This window comes from Engraulis encrasicolus, chromosome 10 (genome assembly GCF_034702125.1).
Source record: "Engraulis encrasicolus isolate BLACKSEA-1 chromosome 10, IST_EnEncr_1.0, whole genome shotgun sequence".
Lineage (NCBI taxonomy): Eukaryota > Metazoa > Chordata > Actinopteri > Clupeiformes > Engraulidae > Engraulis > Engraulis encrasicolus.
This window is the reverse complement of record NC_085866.1, coordinates 19,582,260-19,606,787: the sequence shown is the minus strand read 5'-3', so window position 1 is coordinate 19,606,787 and position 24,528 is coordinate 19,582,260. Positions and strand designations below refer to the sequence as shown.

The following is a 24,528-nucleotide window of genomic DNA, read 5'->3' as shown; positions in this document are numbered from 1 at the left end:
TTTAAAATTTAATTGCAGCTTCTCATTCCACGTAGCGGTTTCATTCTTGTCTATCTGCTACCAAATTGACTCATGATGCATCGTTTTCTCTGGCATGGCTTTCCGTTTATTATATTAGCTCATTTCAAGTTGATCTGTGAACATTCAATAAACTGTTTTAATTATACCGGGTTAAGCCATACCATTATCCTACCCTTCATAAAGGAAAACAAAACAAATAGCAAAAAAAGAAAGACAGGATTAAACCGATGACATACCAGCATTAAATTATTCCAGGCCAGTCAGCCAAGTATGTTAGGCTATATATTATTTACATAATTGCTTACCGCCGCCTAGCGTAAGCAAGCCGGTACAGCCGCTGTCCATGGTGCTTGTTTACACTAACCCACTAAATCATTCACTGGCAGGTGGCTAACAGCGCTGCTCTTGATTCTTCAAGTTATTTTGGTTCAACCTAGTTACAGAGGCGGCCACGGCGACCACTCCCCAGGAACCCACACAGATTGTACCAACTTCCACATATGAAATCAAAGCCCAGGAGGACACAAACGTGCAGTGCAATGCATGCATATAGGCACGTGACCACTCTTAATTTCGTACACATACTGTATTCATGATGTGATTGTATCTGGCTATGGCACGTACAGTGTTCTGACTCAGAGTTAGCTTCACAAAATGAATAGGCCCAAATAAAAATTAGCAAATCCTTCAGCTTTTTATTTATTGTCATAGCAATGTAAAAAATATACATATAGTAATCACACACTCATTTGGTTTACTGGTGCACCAGATATATTAAATATAGGAGTATTTTTATGTTTCAGGTCTTACCTGACAAACTAAGCCTCACAAAATACAAAAGTTATTGTCACACAGATTTTAAACCAAATAAATCAACAGGACACAAAAAGATTAACAAAAACGGTTTACAGGACACAAAACAACACATTGCATTACTAAAGCAACACATTCAACATACTTATTTGTGATGAAAGCAAAGGTTCCAGACATTAGCCTTCTGAGTGGAGTGATGACAGTTAAGGTGTCTAGATCTGTCCGGGCGTAAATGCGTATAACTAGCTCTCTAGACACAAATACATCACTTATGATTGCGGGAAAAAAACGGAATTGTGTGTTTTTTTACACAAACATGTTGTATAAACTGTAGTAACGACTTGCGTAAAAATGGGTCAATCGCTGAGCATTGTCATGGTTATTACGGCAATATATTAGTTTTACTCCCAAACATAGGATTGCATCACAGATAATTACCCTTGAAATTATAAAAACATTATTGCATAATTAACATCATTTCACATCCAAGCATTTCTCATTGGCTACCACTATTAATATGGTAGCCTTTTCAGCTGGTCTGAGCACTGCCTTCCTGCAAGGTTGATAGTTAGCAAAGCCATCATTTTTTTTTCTCGCTAGATTCTCTTAGAAGTTTGTGCTAAACCACACCGTACGAGACCAAGGAGAACCCAACGCTTAGTCCTGAGCCTCATTTTCAAGAACAAAATCAGCAAAGTGTGCATCAGCCTAAAAGTAGCTGGAAGGTCCGTGGCAGCATTAACATAGGAAAACGGGTACACCCAACTCTGTGCCCCCTGTGATTTTTTTGTTGTGGTCCTGAAGTCTGGCATAGTTATTTTCCAGCAGCATGTACACAGCAATATCTCCACTTGCCCTTGAGGTCCACAATGTCCTGTGCAATTAGTTCCTACTTCTTGGCTCCTCGTTCCTTCCTGGGTTTGTGTCCTGGGAGCAATGTTTATGTTCATAGAATTCTGTGGGAAGGTTCGTTAATATTTATGAGGGAACTTGTCTGTGATTGGTCTGGAATAAGGTTAAGTTAGGGCAACATGACACACACCGTTTAGCATTATGAGTTTTAAGTTTTATGCCCTGACACAGACCTTATTCCTAACCCTAACACTAGTGGTGATGAGGCTTTTTAAATCATGAAATTCAACTTCAAGCTCCTTGAGCTCCACTGAGATCATGTGGAGGTGAGGTCTCTCATGGCAAACCAACCAAACAGGTACAAGCTCCCTCACGAATACAATGAGAACCTTCCCCTACCATCCAAACGTCTTGGTGATGTCTCACACGGCTAACCAACCATGGACGAGCCCCCTCATGGCAATTAGGAGCATATTCCCCTACCATGCCGTGTTTGGGATGGTCTCGTCCTGGGAGTGTGCCGTGTTGAGAGGTGTGTGTGTGTGCTAGTTCTCCAGGGGGGCTCTGAGGGGGATGCAGCCGTCCATCTCCAGGGATTCGGGCCAGCCCTCGTACTTGTTGCTGCTCTTGCTGTTCTTCATGCGCTGGAAGACAAGGACACAATGGAGTTTTAATTTGTCACATGGATAAAATTCATAAGGGTTGGAGCAGGCGTCACACAACAGTTTTTCTCTTCCTCGTAAGGGTGCTGACCAAAACACTGCAAAACTGAAAAATGAAAAAACTGAGGAGGTCAGAGCGCCGAAACGCGTCTGTGTGGTAAAGAGACCTATGCATGGTGAGACCTTTTTTTCATTTTTCAGTGTCACATGGATAAAATGGCATGAGTAAAACGTGTAGTGAAATTAGTTGTCCGCCTGCACTGTGCATAGGTGGGTGTGGGTGCTTCCTGTCCTACATTGGTTTCAATAGAAGGCGCGCTCAAACGCAGGTGTAGTTGTTGTCTTTAGGTGCGTGTCCAAAAAACATCATCAGATAGGATAGAAAAAGACTGCATTTTCTTACTTGTACTTGAATGTTTAATGCACTATTTCAAGGTTACATAGACGCGTTTCTGCCTGTATACACTGAGGATGGCTTCAGGTCACAAAAACATGACTGTGTAACCAGGAAATGGTGTATTACAGTAAATATTTCACTTCAGAGAACAAGAAAGCAAGAGTGTGTGGTCTTTTTCTACCCAACCTTTCATACACTGACCATTGTGAACATTTCCAAACCCTAACAGAAGAAGGAGGCCACCTTCAGTAGGACTTTTAAGATTGTTGCTTTGAATTACAAGCGAAATTGTTTTTTTTGTGTGCAAATTCCGACACTAATACTTAGTACAATGCATCATGAGATGAAACATCATATCTGCAGAGGCAATTGGTGTCATATAGAAACTGTTAAGCAGATGCAGTCCACTGCAAGTACACGCACACATGCACGAATGGACACCCATTACAATAGCATCAGCAGGTGGTATAAGACAGGACGTTTCTGACGTGCAGGACGTTCCTTTGAAGAATTAGTCACCAAGAGCTAGTGCCTCTAAAGAGACAAAAGGACCTCCACTCCACTGTGTGAACTCACTGCCCCCAAAATGTTCACAATGGCAGGCCCACATTCCTCACAGCCTGCTGGCTAGCATGCATGCATGCATTCCACCACGGACAGAACGCTATGCCGGGTCCTTTTGTAATGTCCACATTCTTTAAGAAATGCTATTCAGATGTCACTGCTTTCAGAGCCGTATGTGTTCTCACCACAGCTCCCTCTAGTGGCTGAAAGTAAATATGCCACTTTCAAAAAGCAAAACAAAAAACCCCTTAACAAAAACAGACTGGGTCTCCCTTCCCCTAAAACTGCATATGTGCTTTTTAACTCAGCATCAGAACAACTGGTGTATGAAACATGATCTTGTTCCACACAATATTTGAGGCATTTGAGGCTGAAGGATAGACCAGTAGTTACTGCACTAGTGTTGCTTTAATATGGTAATGGTAATGCATTATATTTTATATAGCTCTATTCTGCTCCTTTGAGCACTCAAAGACCTTTACAATATAATAGAAATGAAGTTGACCGTTGTTCAATGAGTGATACTGTGTGGAATATGCTGTGACCCAGGTGAGACGAAAACATCGCAGGGTGGCTATGAATGTGGCAATATGTGAATGTAACCGTAAAATGTACTATTGCCCATTTACAATTTTCTTATCCATGTTTCCACAACCTTTAAATCTATTATTCATCATTTACAAGTGTATGAACTACATGTATTTGACTCATACTTAACAATGTTAAAGTTCATTGGTTTCAAATAAATGAATAAAGATGATAAAACCGTGTAGTTCAGATTGCGATTTCCTCACCTGTTCAAATGGAGTCTTGTTTTCAATGCCTTTGGCTCCCACAAACACCCAGCTGTCTCTGAAGGCCAGCTCCTTAGCTGCGGTGCTGCCCAGTTCCTCAAACAGGTGACGCGCCTCGTCATTCAACCTGATATTCACACACACATACACACACACACACACACACACACACACGCACACATTAGGCTGGACATGAAGATACCTGTGACGCACACCAAATTCACAACCAAGTCAATCTGATCAAGTCAGCTATCTAGTTTCAAATTGGGAGGGAAAGTGGAAAACAGCGATCCTAGCGGTTACGTTCCAACCACCAGGGCGATCCTATTGCTACTCCCATAGACAAGTTTTTTTTTTTAAATCCCACACAGATATGACGCTGAACTAGCACACCAGACACATGTTTCAGCTTACACAATAGGATGAACTACTACCTGTCGAAATCTTGAGTCATTTTTTGTCCTTTTAAGAAAAGTAGAAATTGTGCCAATCTGGTCAGAAACAGACTACAGCTCCCAGCATGCTGTGCTTCGCGCTTCTTTGACAACACAGGGAAAGAAAACGAACGCAAGTTCTTTGTGTTTCTTCACATTCTTGTAATCCTGCGAGTTCCATATTGCCGTCTTATTACACATATATACACTCGATTAGTTTGGTTTGGTTTTAGCTTCTCTAGTAGATATGATGGCTCTAGTAGATATGACCAACTCTCTGGCTAATGTTTGGCTATGCTAATTTGGCTATGCTAATTACATGAAGTAAACACGTCACACATGCGAGTCAGTGTAGTTCTGTATTAGCTTTTTTAAGAATATTAAAATCAGCTCAGATCAGTTAAAAAACAAACATTTTACCACCTGAATCGATCAAACGGGCCAACATGCATATTATATGACAGCCACTGCTCCTACTTCGTCGTAAGGACCGAGATGTAATTTTTTAAAGAAAAAAAACATTAATTTGATGCAGAGGCTTGGAACGTTACCAGCAGGGGGCGATGAGATTACTTTCCCTCGCAATAGTCCTCTGATATGGAGCCACTGAAAATTGAGAATTTCCCATGGCGCAATGTGGGAACACGGACAAATAATAAGGTGGCATCCACTGACTGACACTTGGGTCATCCCTCAAAAGTGTGATGGCACGCATATCTACGTAATGGACGTGGACATTCAGATGTTGAACGTTGCCCAACTATTTGACAGAGGCAACACGTTCTACGCAACACAGCGAAGCCACAATTCAGTGTTGCCGTCAACTAAGGTAAAGGGAATGGGAAAAGAAAACTAAAACACACACAAGCTAATCGATGTAAGCGTGTGTTCCCAGCCTGAGTACTCTACTGCATGTACTTCTTCCTATTTGGAGCTGGTTAACAATGACAGACTACACTCTTCAGCTGTCAATCACGTGTCATTTCATCAAGTCGTTCATGGCAGACAACAGCTGCAAACACCATCAAAAGCCCTCAGGAAAAAAGGGGAAGGAGAGGAAAGACAGAAGCAATTACAGATCCTGTACATCAATTTAGTTTCCATGCCTTCATATCCGGCTAGATTGGCATCTAGGGCTACACTATCTGTTATCCAGTGTCCAGAAGAGCATGTCTTGAGTGTAATAGAAGATCCAAGTCAGTCTGAAGGAGTGAAAAGTAATTTATTTCCCATGTAATAAAGGACTTTTAATTCTTGCATCAGAGTGCCTCAGACCTTTTCTTGTGTACTCAGTCCAAAAGTTATATTTGGGGTTGCATCACTGAAGGGAACGAAATAGATGTGTTGTTATGCCCGACAAATGATACGTACTTGGTAGCCGGGTCATCGAAGGAGGCCACAAACACCAGAGTTCCTTCATGCAGGGGCCGCAGAAACTTCAACAGCTCTGACACATCTGGAATAACAGAAAGCACACAATTACCCAACAGTCCTGCTTAAAGCAAAACCAAGTAAGTAGTTACTAACATTCCCAATGAAGCTGCAGTATTCATAGAAAGATGACTGAATCCAAAGCACTCTCCTTCGAGTCAAGGTTGTAGTTACAAAAAAACATTACATTGGGGTAAACAAACTTAAAAACGCAGACCGGTTTCAGCCGTCTGGCCTTTGTCAGGGCGTGGTTAAAACTCAGGTACCTGGGTAGCAAAGGTAAATAAACTCTTGGGGCTCACATGGGTATGGGGACGTACACAATTCACACATTCAATATACTGTAAAGAAATAAAGAGATGAGATAAGTTAGTGGTAGATATGACTGATGGTCTTACATAAAACATCATATGCAGAGTCAAAAGGTGTTATAAAAAAGGTGTTATAAAAATAAGGCCTAAAATCAATTTCCTCATATAAACCTGGGTAATTGAGGGCATCCAAATTATGAATGCAGTAAGTCTCTCTTTGTAGTACTTGTTTGTTAAGCCAGTCCCCATCTCTTACTGGTTTTTCTACATGTTCAATTGCTTCTACCTTTAGAAGACTATTGTTCTTGTTGTGGTGGGAAAAGAAGTGGCGTGCCATGGGGTAATCATTGTTCTTTGTTCTTATGGCATATTTGTGTTCTAAAGATAGTCTTCTAAAGGTAGAAGCAATTGAACATGTAGAAAAAACAGTAAGAGGTGGGGACCGGCTTAACAAACTAGTACTACAAAGAGAGACTTACTGAATTCATAATTTGGATGCCCCCAACTATCCAGGTTTAAATGAGGAAATAGATTTTGGGCCTTTTTATAACACCTTTTTTATAACACCTTTTGACTCTGCATATGATGTTTTATGTAAGACCATCAGTCATATCTACCACTAACTTATCTCATCTCTTTATTTCTTTACAGTATATTGAATGTGTGAACTGTGTACGTCCCCATACCCATGTGAGCCCCAAGAGTTTACTTACCTGTGCTACCCAGGTACCCGAGTTTTAACCACTCCCTGACAAAGGCCAGACGGCTGAAACCGGTCTGTGTTTTTAAGTTTGTTTACCCCAATGTAAAATAAAGCCTTTTTTAAAAAAAAAAAACTACAACCTTGACTCGAAGGAGAGTGCTTTGGATTTAGTCATCGTTCTATGAAGCCTTAACAGGATTAACCAGATGCACCCCTTCTATCTGGAGAAAAGACTTTGAGCGCTCGTTATCCTTTTCCTTTTTCCATCAAAGCTGCAGTATTATCTACCAAACTACTTACTGTTAACTAAGCCTCCTCAATGTAGCTAGTGTAATGTTTCATTTTAAAGCATTTCAGTTCAATACTTTGGTAGTGCAATGCATCATTTAGAAATATTATGAATGAAATGGTACCTTTTCCTACAAAATTATAATAAACATATTTACCTCAGTTCAAGCTTTTTTCTAGTGATCTCTTCAAACCACACCAAGGACATATGAATACGGTATTTATTAACTGTGTCTTATAAAGAATGACATCTCTCTCTCTAGTATCTTCCGGAAAGTCCACACCGTCATTCAGATGTACAGTGTATTTACAGGTTATTTTGTGCCGTTCGGGTCTTATTGATTCGGGACGATGTGATGCACCACACCAAATTATGCTGTTTGTGCGCTTCAGAGATTTTTTTATTTACCCATTAATGACTCTATTTACCCACTAATTAGCAGTTTAAGCATAGTAGGGGCTCTAAGCCGAGAAATCGTTACGCGCTGGATAGAAGCATATAATTCGGTACACATGTTCCTTGAGTGATTTGAAGACATCCTAGAAGGGGTGCCCCTGGAAAAAAAATTGTCTACCATGTCATATACAATATGTCATGTTGGTAATGCATTACATTGTTATTACATGGCATTATACTTAGCTGAAAATGTTAATATAGTCCTCAGCAGAGATGAAGCAAGGGTAGTCTGCTTGACCAGATTGATAAAACTACAAAATGTACATAGTGTGAAAGTATGGGTGAGTCTGTGCTTACGTGCTTGACAGCATGTAACATTGTGAACGATTTGAGAAGATTCTTGGTCTGAATTAAAATGAGCATTGCCCACACTAAAACTATGTTGAGAATAGACTGCTCCTAATGCTCGATCTGAATGGGATAGTGTCAGTGCAAGATGCCCTAGGTAGCAGGTTCTCCATCCTCTAATTTCCTTAACAGATAAACTTATTTTATTTGTATGAGAGAGGGTAAAAGACAGGACCTTTCCATATGTATGAAGAACCCCATAAGATCACCTAATTCTATATTTTTACAAGGCATTGTGCATATTGTGAGAGCATTTCAGTCATCTTTAGAATGGCATTACAGATTACTCAATATAGGCCTACATGTAGGCCACAGTGGCTTCAGTTTAAATTAAATGGAAATGATTTCTTAGTATTGAGTAAGAAGACAGAGGTAAATTGTTTTTTTTTTTATTTGCAGACAAGTCCTCACCTAGTACTTGTGCCAAAAGTTGTATTAGTTAGCTCAGTAATCATTGAGTACTTAAGTTGCTATCAAAACTGACAGCTGATGGACAACATGTACCGTAGGTCTTGTGCCACCCTTACCCATAGGAGAAATATCTATATAGAAAAACAATATGAAAGTAAATCATTACCTGTACTCATTTTCTTGATATGCAAGGCACACAAATAGTCTGGGAGGAAGGATAGTCTGTCATAACCCCCCCCCCCCCAAAAAAAAAAAAAAATGCCACAAGACTTTTTTTAACCTTCAAGATTTTGAGTGGTAACAGTAACATAACTCATTCCCACTACACCCTTTTGCATAATATTGTACATGTCCACAGAATGCTCTACATGTTTCAGTTCTATGTAGTTGTACTGTACAGGACAGTGCAGTGCAGTGCAGTATAGTACAGTACAGTAGCATACAGAACGGTGCAGTATAATAAAGTACAGTAGAGTATAGTACAGTACAGTACAGTACAGTAGCATACAGTACGGTGCAGTACAGTAGCATACAGTACGGTGCAGTATAATAAAGTACAGTAGAGTATAGTACAGTACGGTACGGTACAGTAGCATACAGTACGGTGCAGCACAGTACAGTAGTACATAGTACGGTGCAGTATAGTAAAGTAAAGTACAGTACAGTACAGGACAGTACAGTACAGTACAGTAGAGTACAGTACAGTGCAATACAGTAGAGTACAGTATAGTCTTGATGACTTTTAGGCTACTTTGACTTTAGCCCTCAAAAGCCAATAGGATTTCCACATGCTGTTGTTTTAAGTTTTTGAAAGACTATTTTAGTAGCCTACTGTATGTGAGAGAGGGAAGGCAGGCAGACATGTTTTAAATAAAAGACCACACCCACAAATAACAAATAACCAGCAAACAATAAATTAAGTGGTTAGGTAGCCAACATGTCATCTAAGCCAAAAGTAGATGAAACACAGACATGTTACCATTTTGCTCTTTTAAAATATAAAGTATCTGTCAATATACTGTATACTGTATATGATATATTCATAAATGCCCTTATCACTCCATTGTACACGTAGGACTGAGATATACATATCTGAACATCAGCATACATTTTATTTGTAATGCCCTATAGTAAATCATCCAAGCTGTCACTGACACTTGATATGTAGCCTACATGTATTATTGACTTGATTGATATGAATATTTCAGTTGGACTCATAGGCTTAAATGATTGAGGGGGTCCTAAGGAAGTAGTAGTAGTTTGTGTGTGTGTGCGCATGTGTAAGTGGGATTAAAATTATTGTTTGCCATCTATCTTTGTCTGAAGAGCAGACTGAGTGTCTGAAACGTGCTAATGCTAGCATGCTAACATTGGGAGAGTTATGTGTGGCCCAGTTCAAGGGTTTTATCTCTTCTCCCCTAAATTTTCTAACACAATTTTCTTTTGGATTTTATAGATATGACCCACTGCAAGTTTTTAAAACTCTTAATAAATGTTGGTTCAATAGCTAACTGCCCAGAAATTAGCTCTCAATTGTAGAGTGATCTCATTCTGACCATGGTTTTTATGATTTTCCTCTTTTTGAATCTAAATAAGACATATATAACATTGTTTTCATGGTAAGTTTTGCACATATTTTCAAAGTTCAGTTTGTATACATCACACACAAATAGGTGAATTGGCCCATAACACCATTATGTCCAGGCAGTACAGCATTTTACTACTATTGGCTCGTTTTGGGCAGCCATCTTGGATTTACCCCATAAAAATGACCTTAATGACATTGAAATTTGGGGCACCCCTTCTGAAATGATGGAGAACACCCTAAGGAAGGTCTACACCGATTTTGGTGCTTCTATCCAGCGCGTAACGATTAGGCCCTTTTTGGACGGTAAGAGACCCAGCTAGCATTGGTTGGCTGGTTAAGGTGACTAATTAACACGACAACGCTACATAGTCTGGCATTATATGACTGCAGGGTCATATGCAACATGCATACACTTGACTACACACTGAACGGAAATGTGATCACCCCTGTCAATACAACCTACATGTACTGCATATGCTTGTCAAATGCTTGTCAAGTAAATTGAGCATGATCACCAAATAACAATCTGAGTCCTGTTCTTTTGGAGTCCCCAACCCCCCCAGTATGGGATTGAAGAGTTGGAGATTCGAATCCCACAGCCCTTCCCATAATTGCACTGCCCTTGAGCTGTGCATCTGACCCCACATTGCTCCACAGACTGAAACTGAAACCCTGCAAATATCTTGGGAGAAGACGAACTCTCCCCCTTCTCATTGTGTTGCTGATTGTAAAGACTTTGAATTGTGTGCATGTATGAATGCTAATGCATCATTGTTGTAAGATTGCCTAGTGTACACACTGTGAGGCTTGGAATGAGCAGGACAGATTTTGTGCAACACGTGCGCAGCTGACTGTGTTTAGCAAGGTACTGCTGGATAGCCGTTATAGCAGCGGGACAAATTGAACTGTACCATGTCTGTTTGAAGCATTTGTTTAGGTTTAGGCTGACTTTGATTTTGGAACAATTGTGCTGAGTATTTCCGTGTTTCATTCAGCTTCTTTCTGTTTCCCACATGCACGTTTCTGTTTGTCTACCCGTAAATAAAGGTTGCTTATATTTTTGTATCCTGGATTTGCTGTCCCACCCTTTGTCTCTAAACTCAACAGTTCATCCTGGAACATGACAAGTGTTACAATAGGCTGAGGCTCAGTTTAGCACATCAAGCAGTCACACCCTCAGCCTACTGTAACACATGCAACGGCTTATTCACGTATCTGTAAGTTGCTCTGGATAAGTGTATATGCAAATGTAATAATAATGTAATTAGGTTTGGTAGTATTTGTGTGGAAGTACAAGTAAGGTTGGAGCATGTTAAGGCAATACAATTAGTAGTATGCAAGTAAATAAAATAAATACAAGGACTTCATTCAACCAATTATCCACACACTACTTTTAATTTTTTTGTAGTAGTAGTAGTAAATTTCACCTTGCCGTCAATCAAACTTTTGTGCACCCGGCCGGCCAGTCTGTAGAAACTAAACTTCAGCAATGTCCTTCCAACAGTCCACAGACAGAGACATTATGCAATGACCTTGAGACTGAGCATTCACACACATCCAGATAACCTCTGTACCCAGTCAGATGCACCCCGCTAGTAGTCTGTTTTACACAATCAAATGAGGTGGTGAAGATGGGGCATTGGGCTGGGTTTAAGAGATTAGTTGCTCTCAACACTTTCCAGTGTAGACCCAGCTGCTTACAAAAGCTTCTTGCTTTGGCTTCCCTTACTTTTTAGTTTTTTCTTTTTCAGTCTCTAGCGTGTTAACAGTCAGGAGGACACTACACTTTTCTAGTTACTGAGGTGTTTTGTTCAATTTTATTGTTTCTCTATAACAATGTTATTGAAACGGCAATTTATGTTGCTTTGTCTTTTTTCACATTTTTGTCTAGTTAAGGTAAACATTTTCTTCATCTGTACGTATAGTGCCTATTATCTTTACAGAAAATATTGGAATCCCCACGGCACTCTAGACACCATAGTTTGGCCTGACAGTTAGTGGTGTCCTTACTATACTCAAGAATATGCAAATGCATGGAATGCAAAAAGGTGAGGAGGCTTTTGTTTTCTTTGAATGGCGCCTCATCCAGATTATCAGGTTCCAAAGGGATGGCATTCAAGTGTACTGAGTCGTCGTGTTATTGTGCTCGGGTGGAATTTCCTCAAAAAAACTTGTCCAAATGGTGCACTACAATTCATCACTGCCGCGAAAACAGTTACACTTCCTCATTTTCTACAAGTACCATAACATGCGTTTAGGTCGGTATGTAGACGTGTGAGTTTTGTGGGCAGTTAGGGTGTTTCCTCACTCAGTTAAACACATGCTGAACCCCAGAAGCATGCTGATGACAGCAGGCTTAATCCAGCAGGTTCTTGTGGCATCCTACTGACCAGGATATACAGTACAGGAGTCCAGCCAAGTGTTTGCACATGGCGTGGCATGGCGTGGCATGGTATAGCAACTGGGGTGGCAGAGTACCTTACTGTGACATTGAGAGGGCCCAACTACTGTGGTAAACCCTTAACTCACAATACCTCCAGATTTTCTTTTGCTTAACTTAAACTGACATGGTCAACAAGCCTCAGCCGTGTGCAAACACTCCAAAAAGCAAACCAGTGTAAGGCAGACGGGCCGATAAGACAGATGGACCAATGGATGGATGTGATGCCTTATAAGAAATAAACTAAGTACTACATGGTATAGCAATAGTGAGTGGAAGATAATGCACACATCCTGCACTCTGAATAAGCTTAAGTGCCTTCAAGTACAGCAGTGCCAAGTCTGTTGAGGCAGATGCCGGTATTGTTGCATTATCTCATTGTGTGGCCTAGTCATACTGTATATTAAGAAGTTATTTGGCACAGAATTCATAAACATGATATCAAGAGACCATAGCCTCTGAGGCAAGTCTTGAGCAGATGGCACCTCTAGGTTTACATCTTTTGTTACAAACAATGCACGAATAAATAAATCCAGTGCAATAATATTAACAATGTTATTTGAAAAACATCTTACCCCCTGCCCACATATCGAAAGCCTTGACCTCTAGGAGATCTCCTGTTACTCCTGTAAAACAACGTAAGAGCACATTGGCCCTGATTAAATGGGAGAAAATGGAACATGGGGTTCAGAATATAATATGACATGTGCGTCTCAAGGTATTGTGAAGAGTGCTGCTTTGAGGTAGGTAGTTACCATTTACTAAAGCAACGTTCAGTCCTCTTCCAACATTGTTCCTCACACTGCTCATGAGGCTGGAACAAAGAAAGAAACCGCACTACTGTAAGTGAATGACACAGCAAAATAAAACAGCAATAACCCATAATAGTCCTGCTATTGACAATGCATAGACGAGGAAGCAAACAACAATTGCGAAACTAAATCTGAATCTAAACTGAAGCACTACATGGATATATATATAAAAAAAAAACGAAACCACACACATACACATACTTAAACCCTGTCCTTCAAAAGGTGCAGCTTAATCTGGGATATGGTTCCAGAAAGGAAAGGAAACAGAAGAAGAGATAATGATGATTAAAGCACAAAAACAAAAAACAGTGAAAGATTGACAGCACAATGGGAAGGAGGAAAGAGAGGGGGGGAAAGCAGAACGGAGCAGTCAGTGGATGGACTTACATTCTGTCCTCTAAGCAGATTTTGGGACCAATGACATTGGCGGCTCCAGAGACGACCCGGAAAGCCATGTGCTTCTCTGGACACGGTGCAGACAGGCCACACTTGTACTTACGTGGCTTTGGCTCTGCAAGACGACAAGAGAGTAGATGACACACCATTATATAGCCCTACCGCTGAACTGCATAAAGTATTTTAAACAGAAAAGAATGTGATCTACACACTTAAGTCTTTGTGTTTTCACTGGATCTTTACAGCAAATACTGAAGGCCGGCTGCATATTGCCTTCTTTTCTGTTTGAGGTTAACTAGAAATCATACACCTTTACACAGATAAGCAATGCTTTTTGACTTAATTACCACATACATTACTAAAATATATGCATGTCGTAGATTGCGAGACTCTACCACTGATGCCAATACAGTATCAGCAAGAGGATTTGACACAGAAACCCTTCTTTCCACACACCTGGAGTGGCTTCTTCCTCTCCACCTGTGAAGAAGACAAAACAGGCATTACATTTGTGACCTTCCAAGAAACTTGGCAGACAAACAAACAACACAAATACGTAGTTCAACTAATTGTGACTTTACCATTGAAAAAATGACGCAAGATAGCGCTGCTATCTCTCCCCAAAACAGAGCTTGTCAGGAGCCAGGTGAGGCCGACTAGAAAAACAACTGCCACCACACGGAGGGGTCCTGTCAAACACACAAATATGTCAAAACGCTGGTCATGAAATGGAGATAATTAAGACTTTTCATGAAGCTTACACATGGGGTTCAGTTAACTTAAGTGTTTACAGCATTTGGAGCATCTGGTGATGGGACATTTTTAAAAGAAAATGTCAGGGTGGCGCAACGACAGATAATATCACTATTGTGTGAAGTTGGTACTTTCTGTTCATTAAAATGTATGTGTGATAGTGCATCAAAACAATATTCTATTCCATACAGTAGTGACATTAGCTGTGGTTGCACCACCTGTCTTCTAAAACATCAATGACCCTGGTACATCAGGCTGTCTTTCTAAGCAACGCCAAAACTCTCTGCAAGGGCTGGCCGAGACAAAGAAGTTTGCTATGTGAGATTAGAGTGTGAACATTTATGTGTCGGAGGAAGCAGCAACATTACACATTCAAAATGTACAAAAATAGACAAAATACATACAAACACACACACAAACTTAGCACACTCAGAGCTGCTGCAACAGGAAACCATCAGTGTGGCACCATCCAATATAATGCTATAACTTACTGTTTGATTACTGTTTTTTAACTTCATAGCAGGACACATGAAAGAGCAGAGGGCTGCGATAGGCCCCCAGACCTCACTCTGCCCACCCCTGGATTAGAGGATGAGCACTGTCAATGGGTTCGTTCGTGAGGAAGCTGTGATGCCAGGGTGATGTATTCTGGACCAGAATGCATCAAAGTGGAAAAGTGTGCATGCGTGCTGCCTAGCAAAAGCAGAAATGCGCCATCACGAACGGGGTCAATCACTGACCTCCATGGGCCCAATGGCTAAAGCTTAACACTGACAGGGCACAGATAGCAAAAACACACATTTGCAGCGCTACAAATGTACAAGTATCTAGCAGTTAACACAACCCACCTGCCAGTCTCATTGTGAAGACAAACCCAGCAAGCTCACTGTGTAAATCTAGATTCAGAGAGAGAGAGAGAGAGAGAGAGAGAGAGAGAGAGAGAGAGAGAGAGAGAGAGAGAGAGAGAGAGAGAGAGAGAGAGAGAGATTTTCAAACCCCACTCACCAAAGTCTCTTTTAGACCTCATTTATTTAATGAAGGCAAGCAATTTACATTAACATCTTGCAAATTGGACAAGTTTTTTGCATCTTAACATCTACCTGACATGCTTACATTGTATGCATGTCCGATATACCACAATGACAGATGAAACGTCAGTAGACATGGTGATGAACATTATTGCACTTTTATGCATTAACACTTTCTTTGCACAGACAGGTATGACGCAGAAACATTCGTCCAGTCCAAGTTCTCAACCAGCATTACACCAAATGACCCAAATGCAATACAATTCAACTTTTCAGGTGTTTTACCATTTGTTTACCAGCTGTGTACGATAGTAGTTCTAGTGCAATAGCCAAACACAACTTTACTTCATCTGGGCTGTGTTTAACTGTGACCGTTTCACTGAGCAACTGCCAGTCAACAACAAACAATCTACAACAACTTTACTGAAAACAAGTGTAAAACACTGATAATATTCACAATGTGTTCTTGCACACGGGCTAAAATATATCAATAGACTGTTCATCGTGGCCTTCGTTGATGGAAGCTAGCTAGCTGGCTGGCATGACGATGCCATGGAGATGAAATGAAAACACCCAAGGGTAGTTTTAGCCAGCTATGCTAGCGAGTAAGCTTAGTGGGTGCTAAAAAGCCCAGAAACATTTTACAGACTGCTTTACGCTAGGTTATTTAACGCTGATACACCTTCCTATTTAGACATTGACATTTGGTTGACATACATGCGAAACTATTCGAAGAAGAAACTTGTGATATACCCAAAAAGATGTCTTCCACCAGGCTACCACTCTTCTTCCCTGAAACCCTTGCACCAAGCAAGCGCGAGGGGAATTCAATGGAGCTCGAGCTTGACGCCGCTGAAGAACTGTTGCTCAGCTGTCGTCTTCACTTCATCGTTTTGATCAAACTCCATGCATGGTCAGAGACGTCAACGTTTACGTTGGTTCAATAAAATCTTGCGCAGACAACACAGAAATAATATAAATAAGTCATATGCCTGACTACCAAATGACGACTTATCAGGGCTCCTAGTTTTCCGGTTTCCGTTTACAGTGACGTCACTCCACGCCCCATCTAGTTTGACAGGTTTGGGGTTTAACAAGTTAAGTTTTGCATATTTCACAAGGCTATCTTGGATTATTATCATCATCAATAAAACCAAAATGTAAAGCTGAAATAGTCCCTCAAGCAACGTATACTCTAGTCTAGAGCTCTAGGCTACTAAAGTCAGATCCTCATTTCATGAGGTTGATAAACTAGGGGTGATTTGACATATGATATGCATCTGACATATTTGCAGCCCACCATGTCACACTCACAGTCACAGTCACATCAAGCTTGCAAATATTTCTTTTTCTCAGAAAATCCTATACATTTAAATAATACACAGTAAAGTCCTTACTCTCTTTTCAAATGTCCCAGCTACCAAAAGTGAAAACACTACCAAATCTGATCTTAGCCTTCTCAAGACATTGCATCACAGCCCTTATAGAATTGCAACAATCACATTGTGTGAAGTGGACACACGAGAGGATTTTAAAAACATGATTGTTTAAGCCTGTCAATTACTCAAATACTCCTGGCACTGTTTATTTTACCACCTCTACCTCCAGCAGGCCTAGAGTTACTCAGAGCTCAGATAGTGCTTGCAGAGACGGTCTAAATTAAAGAGCCTATGTCTATGGGTGCATGTCCAGCTCCAGTCCACAAATCGGGCTCCCTGAGTCCCTTCCGCACTCTGGAAGATCCAAGATGGCAGCCTCCGGCACGGTGCTTGCTCTCTCTCAAGCCTTGAAGCCCGCTGCCCTTTTGGGTGGACGACTGGGAAAATCAGCCAGAGTAAGTCAGGTCTATATGTTTTATTCAGACTCTGGCCACTTTGTAGTGTATTATCTTGTTAGATGTTCAACACTGGCTTCATATTCCATTGACGCAAGGTCAGCCAGCCCGTCAGATGGGATGGTGTTAGCGATAGCTAACTATCTGACAGGTTGAAGTTTGCTGTTCTAGTTCTACATTTCACCACCCTGCCAGTGTCTATAACGTTATTATGATGACTGCTATAACTTTGATGGATACGGGATTGAAAGCCTTTGAGTGGTATTGTGCTACTAGGTCAGTTAATGAGCTATCTGACTAGCTATCTCAAACGTCTCATGCTTCCATGGAAACCCTTTACCACGACACTGATAATGATCATACTTTTTTTCAAAAGCTTAAAAATGGATCGAGCGAATCACTGTTCTATTCCCTGTTTTTCCAGGTATGTGGTGCTGTTGTTAGCTGTCACAGAGGGAATGCGACATACGCGGTGAGTACGTGCTTGTTGTTATAAAAGTTTTGTGGTCAATAATGTCTACTGTGGTGGAGTGACTGCCTGGGCCCAACATATGTATAACTTGGTTACTACTTCTCTGTACTACTAGTCTTTCACTCCCCTGTACTAGTCTTTCACTCCCCTGTTCCGGTCTGAGGTACATAAAGAAGTACAAGAAAATGTACAAACCATCATTCCAGGTACAATGGAATAACTGGAGTAACGACTAAGGACTAGTGTTGTAATTACACTGTGATTTTACTTCTACTTTTACTTTATACACCTCTTAGTAAGTGAAGATTTTCTTGCACACCTCCTTGGTCAGGTGCGTAGGAGTGGAACCCCAAAGTCACCAACGTTAGATCAAAGAAAGCTCCCGCACACTGTTCACATTTGCATGGTTTAATGCAACGTTTCGGTCTACTGACCTTCTTCAAGCAATTCAATTCAGTAGACCGAAACGTTGCATTAAACCATGCAAATGTGAACAGTGTGCGGGAGCTTTCTTTGATCTAACTTTATACACCTCTGCATTTGGGTTTGCCGTAGCATTCTTGCCGTTTACTCATCTTTTCATTTATCCATGTCCTGACTGTAGAACAGGTTAGCCCTTGATTGCCCATGGTCTCGTATGATGTAGTCACCATAGATGTGTATAGAAGAGAATAGAATAGTCTTCTATACACATCTATGGTAGTCACCCCCCACAATGACTAAACCTGTTCTAGAATCAGCAGCACCTTTTCTCAGTCCTCTTTAAACAGGCTCAAATGTCTTCGGGTGTACTTTTGGTGTTAACATGTCCTCTGCTGTTCTCTTGTGGTGTGATTTCTATTACTGACTCGTCTCCTCTCTCTCCTCTCATCTGCCATTGCCAATAAAAGGGCCGTGTCATGGTAAGTATCTGTCAGACATCGCAGCGACACTATAATATCTTCTAACACCTAATCATCGGCGCCTGTTTGTACCAGCCAGTTATTTGTAAATAATCTCACTACAACTACGCTGTATAGTATATACTGTATAGCAGGGGTGCTCAACTAGAAACTGAAAAGGTCCACTCGCCAAATTTCTTATGTTTCCAGGGTCCAAAAAAGTCGCTACGGACCGATGCCGAAAATAGCCTCACTCGCTGGCCGCACTGGCCTCTTGCTCACTCACTGAGTTGTCACAGTGATGATACTTTTATTTGTCATAAGACTGGCTTCGCAGAAATACACCTACAGATCGCATGGAAGCGAAATCTCATGTATAATTTATACATATTAAATACAGATGGATTTTGTCTTGGTCCGGATGACATTGCGTTGGGGTCCGCATCCGGACCTGGGTCCGCCAGTTGATCATGTCTGCTGTATAGTGTATACTGTATAGCACAATGTTGTCTGAATGTTGTATTTCGTATATTGCACGGGATGCTCCTTGCACTCCTCATTCAATGCTAAGACGTTTACTGTACTTTTGGCATATCCTGGTATATTTATACACACAATAACATTGAATCTAATCTTAGCTTCATTCATTTAGATGCCAAATTACATTTTGTTGCCCTATATTTCTATTTGTATGAGGATAATTAAGTTATGACCACTTTACCCTCTGTAATAACACTACATGTGATGCCAACAACACAAACGCACTACTTGTGTAATAAAAAAGTTATTACATTTGTCCATCAACCTGTGCTTTTATTCATGTGTAACGACAATAAACTGGTTGTACAGTACCTTGTTTAAATGCGCACACAATGACAGTCGAAAAAAGTCCAAACTAATCTGTTCACGTAATTATTTTTTTGAAAATGAAGGTGTCTCTCTAAACTACTTTGCTTGCTTGTCCAGCCGCCCCCTGCGAAGTACGGCGGCCGCCACACGGTGACCCTCATCCCAGGAGACGGCATCGGGCCCGAGCTGCTCAACCATGTGAGGGAGCTCTTCAGGTGTGCAGCGCAGTACACACACACACACACACACACACACACACACACACACACACACACACACACACACACACACACACACGAGAGGGCGACCTGCAGGTATGCAGCGTAGTACTTAGGCCACACGCATGTGAGCTAAAGGGAGCCCTTGGCAATCTGATACTTTTGGCATTTTTACGAAGTTCTTCATGCACAGCACAACAACACTTGAGATGCTGTGTGGCTGGATAGCTGTGCAGTTGCTAAAAAGCAAGTCGGATGCACACAGTAGAAAAACTCTGAGTAGCTATTGCTACAATATCTCTGATATTACAGGAATTTGAAGAAAGGAGGAAACTTTTTTTCTTCCAAATGTACTGTTATGTATGGCGAAATTTGAACACCCTCTTCTAAATAAGTGGCTGTGTGTGAAGATACTCGTTCATCCAGGGCAATTTTAATCAAGGGTTCAGTGACTTACAGCTAAACTCCCTTGACATTACTGGCTATGACAATGATTTGTATATAATATATGCAATGGCCTGTGATTTGTTTTGACATTGGACCTGTTGAAGTTCTTTCTCTGCATACAGCTACTGCATGTTAACTTATTGCCAGTGGTGATTCTGTATTGCAGCTTCACCTGTGTCAATGCTCACAGCTATGTATGTTGTTATCTGGTATTACACCTCCACCTGTGTCCATGCTCACAGCTATGTATGTTGTGATTTGGTATTGCAGGTTCAGCTGTGTGCCTGTGGACTTTGAGGTGGTGAATGTGACTGGTGCGGACGATGACCTCAGCAATGCCATCACCGCCATTCGCCGTAACGGCGTGGCACTCAAAGGTATTAACATGGCCAACTAATTAATCTTTCACTATCCACTTTTGATTCAATCTGTGCATCTACGGGGCCTGCACAACTAATCTTATTGCACAAGTATGTAATGGCAATAAAAGTCTTGTGTTCAACATCTGAAATTATTTCCATACCTGCGTATAAAAGTCGTAGGTTTTGACTTTTAAAGACAAACGTGTGAACATGGCATCCACGCTTGGGTGTTCTAATTCTGAAGGGAAACCGATTACTCCAATATTTAGTTTGAGTAATGTTTAGTGATTTTGTGTTATATGCACTTTAACCAACATGCACCTGCTGTTTGTAGGGAACATTGAAACCAACCACACAGCACCAGCATCCATCAAGTCCAGGAATAACATCCTTCGGTAAGATAAACTCTATTGTAGTATTTTATTGGCTACATACTATGTCTTAGGGCTCATGCACACAGACAGTCAGAGGGGCGGCAGCGAGAAGAAGGTGGTCTTGCTGGCATGCCTCGTGCGGTGTGCTCTACTCTGCCTTTCACACTGACCGTTTGCGTGCGCAGCCAAAATGATTTGCGCTCAAAATGATTTGTGAACAACTGCTGCGTAGTACAACATATGTTTGTCTGGGGGTTGATCCAAAACTTTGTGCTGTTAAAGGCTGTGATGAGGTAAATTCTCCCCCTCACCATTTGCTACTAAGAGGCTTGTGTGCACTATGAACAACGCTGATTGTGTCATGAACTGTCGGTTTCTGCGAGGCCAGGAGTGAACACATGCACACACACATCTGCAGAGCTCGCGGGTGAGGGCTGCACGGAGGCTGGTGCAGGGACACTAGGGCAGACTGACAACTTCAGAGCAACAGCCTACTTGACACCTTTTGGGAGGTGATATAATGCAAAAATATTTAGTTTAATAATAGCCTAAGCTTTGTCAGCGTGCTGATCAAGGTACCACAACATTTCCGTATAGTTGGCATGAAATTTGAATGTACATTGATGCACAGTAGGTTCGTGTTTCTAATATCTCACCGTGTTTTAAGTTGCTTGCGTGACACATTAAATACATAAATACAACTATTCATTTCAACCGGACACCGCTCTCATGCCGGTAGGAAAATTCTGCTCAAGTTGGACTTTACAAATGCCATGCGGCACTGAGCTGTCTCCCAACTACCGTCGTGTTGGTGTGGAAGGATCATAGAATTTATATACAGTAACAATCTATGGGAAGGATTTACATTATCTGTTTCCATGCATTCTCACTATCACCGGTAAAAATTGCTTCAGTCCCGCCGATGGCGGCGCGGTCAGTGTGAATAGGCCCTTTGACAGATGTTGAAACAGCTGTGAACTACATATAGGAATCCTTTTGGAAAAATGGATGCAGAATACTATGTGTTTAAGTTTAGCTCTGCAATATAGGGTTGTTATTTGAATAGAATAGAATAGAATAGAATAGAATAGAATAGAATAGAAAGCCTTTATTGTCATTATACAAAGTATACTGAGATTTTAGCTTCCCTACAAAGTGCACAGTCCTTTATAGATGAACATTGTCCAGTAAGTGTGAGTTCATTGTTGTAACAGCTTTGGGGAAGAAGCTGTTCTTCATCCTATTGGTTCTGGCTGGTAATGCCTTGTAGCACCTGCCAGAGGGCAACAGTGTGAAGAGATAGAAGCCAGGATGTGTGGGATCTTTAATGATACTCCTGGCTCTACTTACGCAGCGTGAGTTGTAGATGGCTTCTTAAGATGTCTTTTGACAGATTGCTGTTGACATAGGTTGTCCCCTATTGACATTGTCTGTCTGTCTGTCTGTCTGTCTCCCTCTCTCTCCCTCTCTCTCAGCACGAGTCTGGACCTCTATGCCAATGTGATGCATTGCCAGTCCCTCCCAGGGGTGCAGACCCGCCATAAGGACATAGACATCATCATCATCCGAGAGAACACAGAGGGCGAGTACAGCAGCCTGGAGCATGAGGTTGGTTCATGAGCCTCTTGTCTGTTTGTCTGTCTTGAGCATGAGGTTGGTTTATGGGCCTTGTGTGTGTGTGTGTGTGTGTGTGTGTGTGTGTGTGTGTGTGTGTGTGTGTGTGTGTGTGTGTGTGTGTGTGTGTCTGTCTGTCTGTCTGTCTGTCTGTCTGTCTGTCTGTCTGTCTGTCTGTCTGTCTGTCTGTCTGTCTGTCTGTCTGTCTGTCTGTCTGTCTGTCTGTCCTGAGCAGGATGTTGGTTCATACAGAATGTGCCTCCTCTATACACTCTGTCTGTCTGTCTGTCTGTCTGTCTGTCTGTCTGTCCTGAGCAGGATGTTGGTTCATACAGAATGTGCCTCCTCTATACACTCTGTCTGTCTGTCTCTCACGTCTGTCTGTCTGTCTGTCTGTCTGTCCTGAGCAGGATGTTGGTTCATACAGAATGTGCCTCCACTCTTTCTCTATGTCTGTCTGTCTCTCACGTCTGTCTGTCTCTCTTTCTCTCACACGTCTGTCTGTTTGTCTCTGTCTCTGTCTCTCTCTCTGTCTGTCTCTCTCACTCTCTCTCACTCTCTCTCACTCTCTCTCACTCACTCACTCTCTCACTCTCTCTCTCTCTCTCTCTCTCTCTCTCTCTCTTTCTTTCTCTCTCTCTCTCTCTCTCTCTCTCTCTCTCTCTCTCTCTCTCTCTCTCTCTCTCTCTCTCTCTCTCTCTCTCTCTCTCTCTCTCTCTCTCTCTCTCTCTCTCTGACATTTCCCCTCCTCCCTCCAGAGTGTGTCAGGAGTGGTGGAGTGTCTGAAGATCATCACCAGGCATCACTCCCTGCGTATTGCTGACTACGCCTTCAAGATGGCCCGTGAGAAAGGTCGCCGCAGGGTCACCGCCGTGCACAAGGCCAACATCATGTGAGAAGCTGAGCTCTTTCTCCTTACTGCGTGTGAACACCAGAAACAGCCAACCCGATTAAAGTTTTCAGTCATACTACCTTGAACTGTCATGGCATTCCAAAAGTAGTACCGGTACATGAAATAGCCCGTTACACACACAGTTACGCCTAGTACCGACTGGGAAACAGCCAGGCGGGATCCACGACGCGCAATATCGCGCTGGGGGTGTGGTCACGGATACTCCCATTAGATTCTCCCCGGGGCTAACTACGCTGCTCACCCGACTTTCGAGCCTCGCGGCGCGGGGTGTGTCTCGCAGCTGACACCGGGTAGACCGAGCGAGATAGCAAACGGTTGTGTTTTGGTCCTAGGTAACATTTAAGCCCCGTTATATCATTCTAGAAGTACAGAAGTAGTCTAATATAAGCTTGTAGCTGCCTGGTTCTGGTGAAATGCTAACGTTAGCTTACCCGGTTAGCTCAAAACATCGAGTGATCAAATGGCAATGTGGAGTAACCTATTTGTGTTACATAAGTTTGTGGTGCATTTTTACATCAATCCGTGGTAGTCGTGACATTTATAAGCATTTATGGTCTTTATATTAAGCAAAAACGTGATGTTGGAAATCACAGAAATCGCCGCCATGTTTTTCAAAAAAATTTGTAACTCCCACCCTTGCTACCCATACGCCCATCCTGATTGGTTATTGGACCATCAAATTTGCATGATATAGAGAACTCGTCTATATCAAATCGCGTCCCGCTGCGATATCGCTTCACCTCCGCGCTGTCAAGCGCGATATCGCCCCCATTCAAAGTCAATGAGAGCGGAGCGGAATTACTCTGTGTGGGTACGGGCCTTAAGGAATTAATTATTTCTTTGTTTGTTTCACGTTATATCTCGTGACATTACGAAATATACTGCAGTGAAGTTTTGGGCACAACTGTGCGGGAGACATTTGAGAAGTTTGGGTTTTGGTAGTCCAAGGAAGCTAGAGCAAGATTGTAAATAAGGGGGCCCAGTAGCCCTATCACTTTCAAATTCACCTCTAAATATTTTGAAATTTCCCCGTTCTATGAATGCCTCTCAACAAAAAAGTC

At 41.7% G+C, this 24,528-nt stretch overlaps 2 protein-coding genes across 5 annotated transcripts in view; one reads left to right on the top strand and one right to left on the bottom strand.

The window, feature by feature from the left end:
- Nucleotides 1-692: 692 nt before the first annotated feature.
- fam3a (FAM3 metabolism regulating signaling molecule A) lies at nucleotides 693-16,586 on the bottom strand. Its single transcript, XM_063208312.1, has 10 exons — nucleotides 16,257-16,586; nucleotides 15,324-15,371; nucleotides 14,304-14,411; nucleotides 14,179-14,202; nucleotides 13,714-13,837; nucleotides 13,270-13,328; nucleotides 13,090-13,140; nucleotides 5,909-5,993; nucleotides 4,104-4,230; nucleotides 693-2,330 (listed from the first exon to the last, which is right to left on the bottom strand). Exons 2-10 carry the CDS (start codon nucleotides 15,334-15,336, stop codon nucleotides 2,232-2,234), a joined length of 690 nt encoding a protein of 229 aa, XP_063064382.1. The 5' UTR covers nucleotides 15,337-15,371; nucleotides 16,257-16,586; the 3' UTR covers nucleotides 693-2,231.
- Nucleotides 16,587-17,223: 637 nt separating this feature from the next.
- idh3g (isocitrate dehydrogenase (NAD(+)) 3 non-catalytic subunit gamma) overlaps nucleotides 17,224-24,528 on the top strand; it is a 68,355-nt gene continuing 61,050 nt past the window's right edge. For 3 of the 4 annotated variants that reach the window (XM_063208309.1, XM_063208310.1, XM_063208308.1), the window contains exons 1-8: nucleotides 17,224-17,337; nucleotides 17,762-17,809; nucleotides 18,700-18,711; nucleotides 19,657-19,754; nucleotides 20,475-20,581; nucleotides 20,901-20,961; nucleotides 22,416-22,548; nucleotides 23,313-23,446. In XM_063208309.1, coding sequence (XP_063064379.1) covers nucleotides 17,251-17,337; nucleotides 17,762-17,809; nucleotides 18,700-18,711; nucleotides 19,657-19,754; nucleotides 20,475-20,581; nucleotides 20,901-20,961; nucleotides 22,416-22,548; nucleotides 23,313-23,446 — 680 coding nt within the window. In that variant the 5' untranslated portion in view covers nucleotides 17,224-17,250. The remainder of the gene's footprint in view (nucleotides 17,338-17,761; nucleotides 17,810-18,699; nucleotides 18,712-19,656; nucleotides 19,755-20,474; nucleotides 20,582-20,900; nucleotides 20,962-22,415; nucleotides 22,549-23,312; nucleotides 23,447-24,528) is intronic. The other variant, XM_063208311.1, reaches the window with a different exon arrangement.

Coding starts and splice junctions, on each gene's coding strand:
- fam3a (XM_063208312.1), bottom strand. Junction 14,203..14,303: donor CTTGCGTCATTTTTTCAATG/GTAAAGTCACAA, acceptor TCTTCTTCACAG/GTGGAGAGGAAGAAGCCACT. Junction 2,331..4,103: donor ACAAGACTCCATTTGAACAG/GTGAGGAAATCG, acceptor CTTGTCTTCCAG/CGCATGAAGAACAGCAAGAG.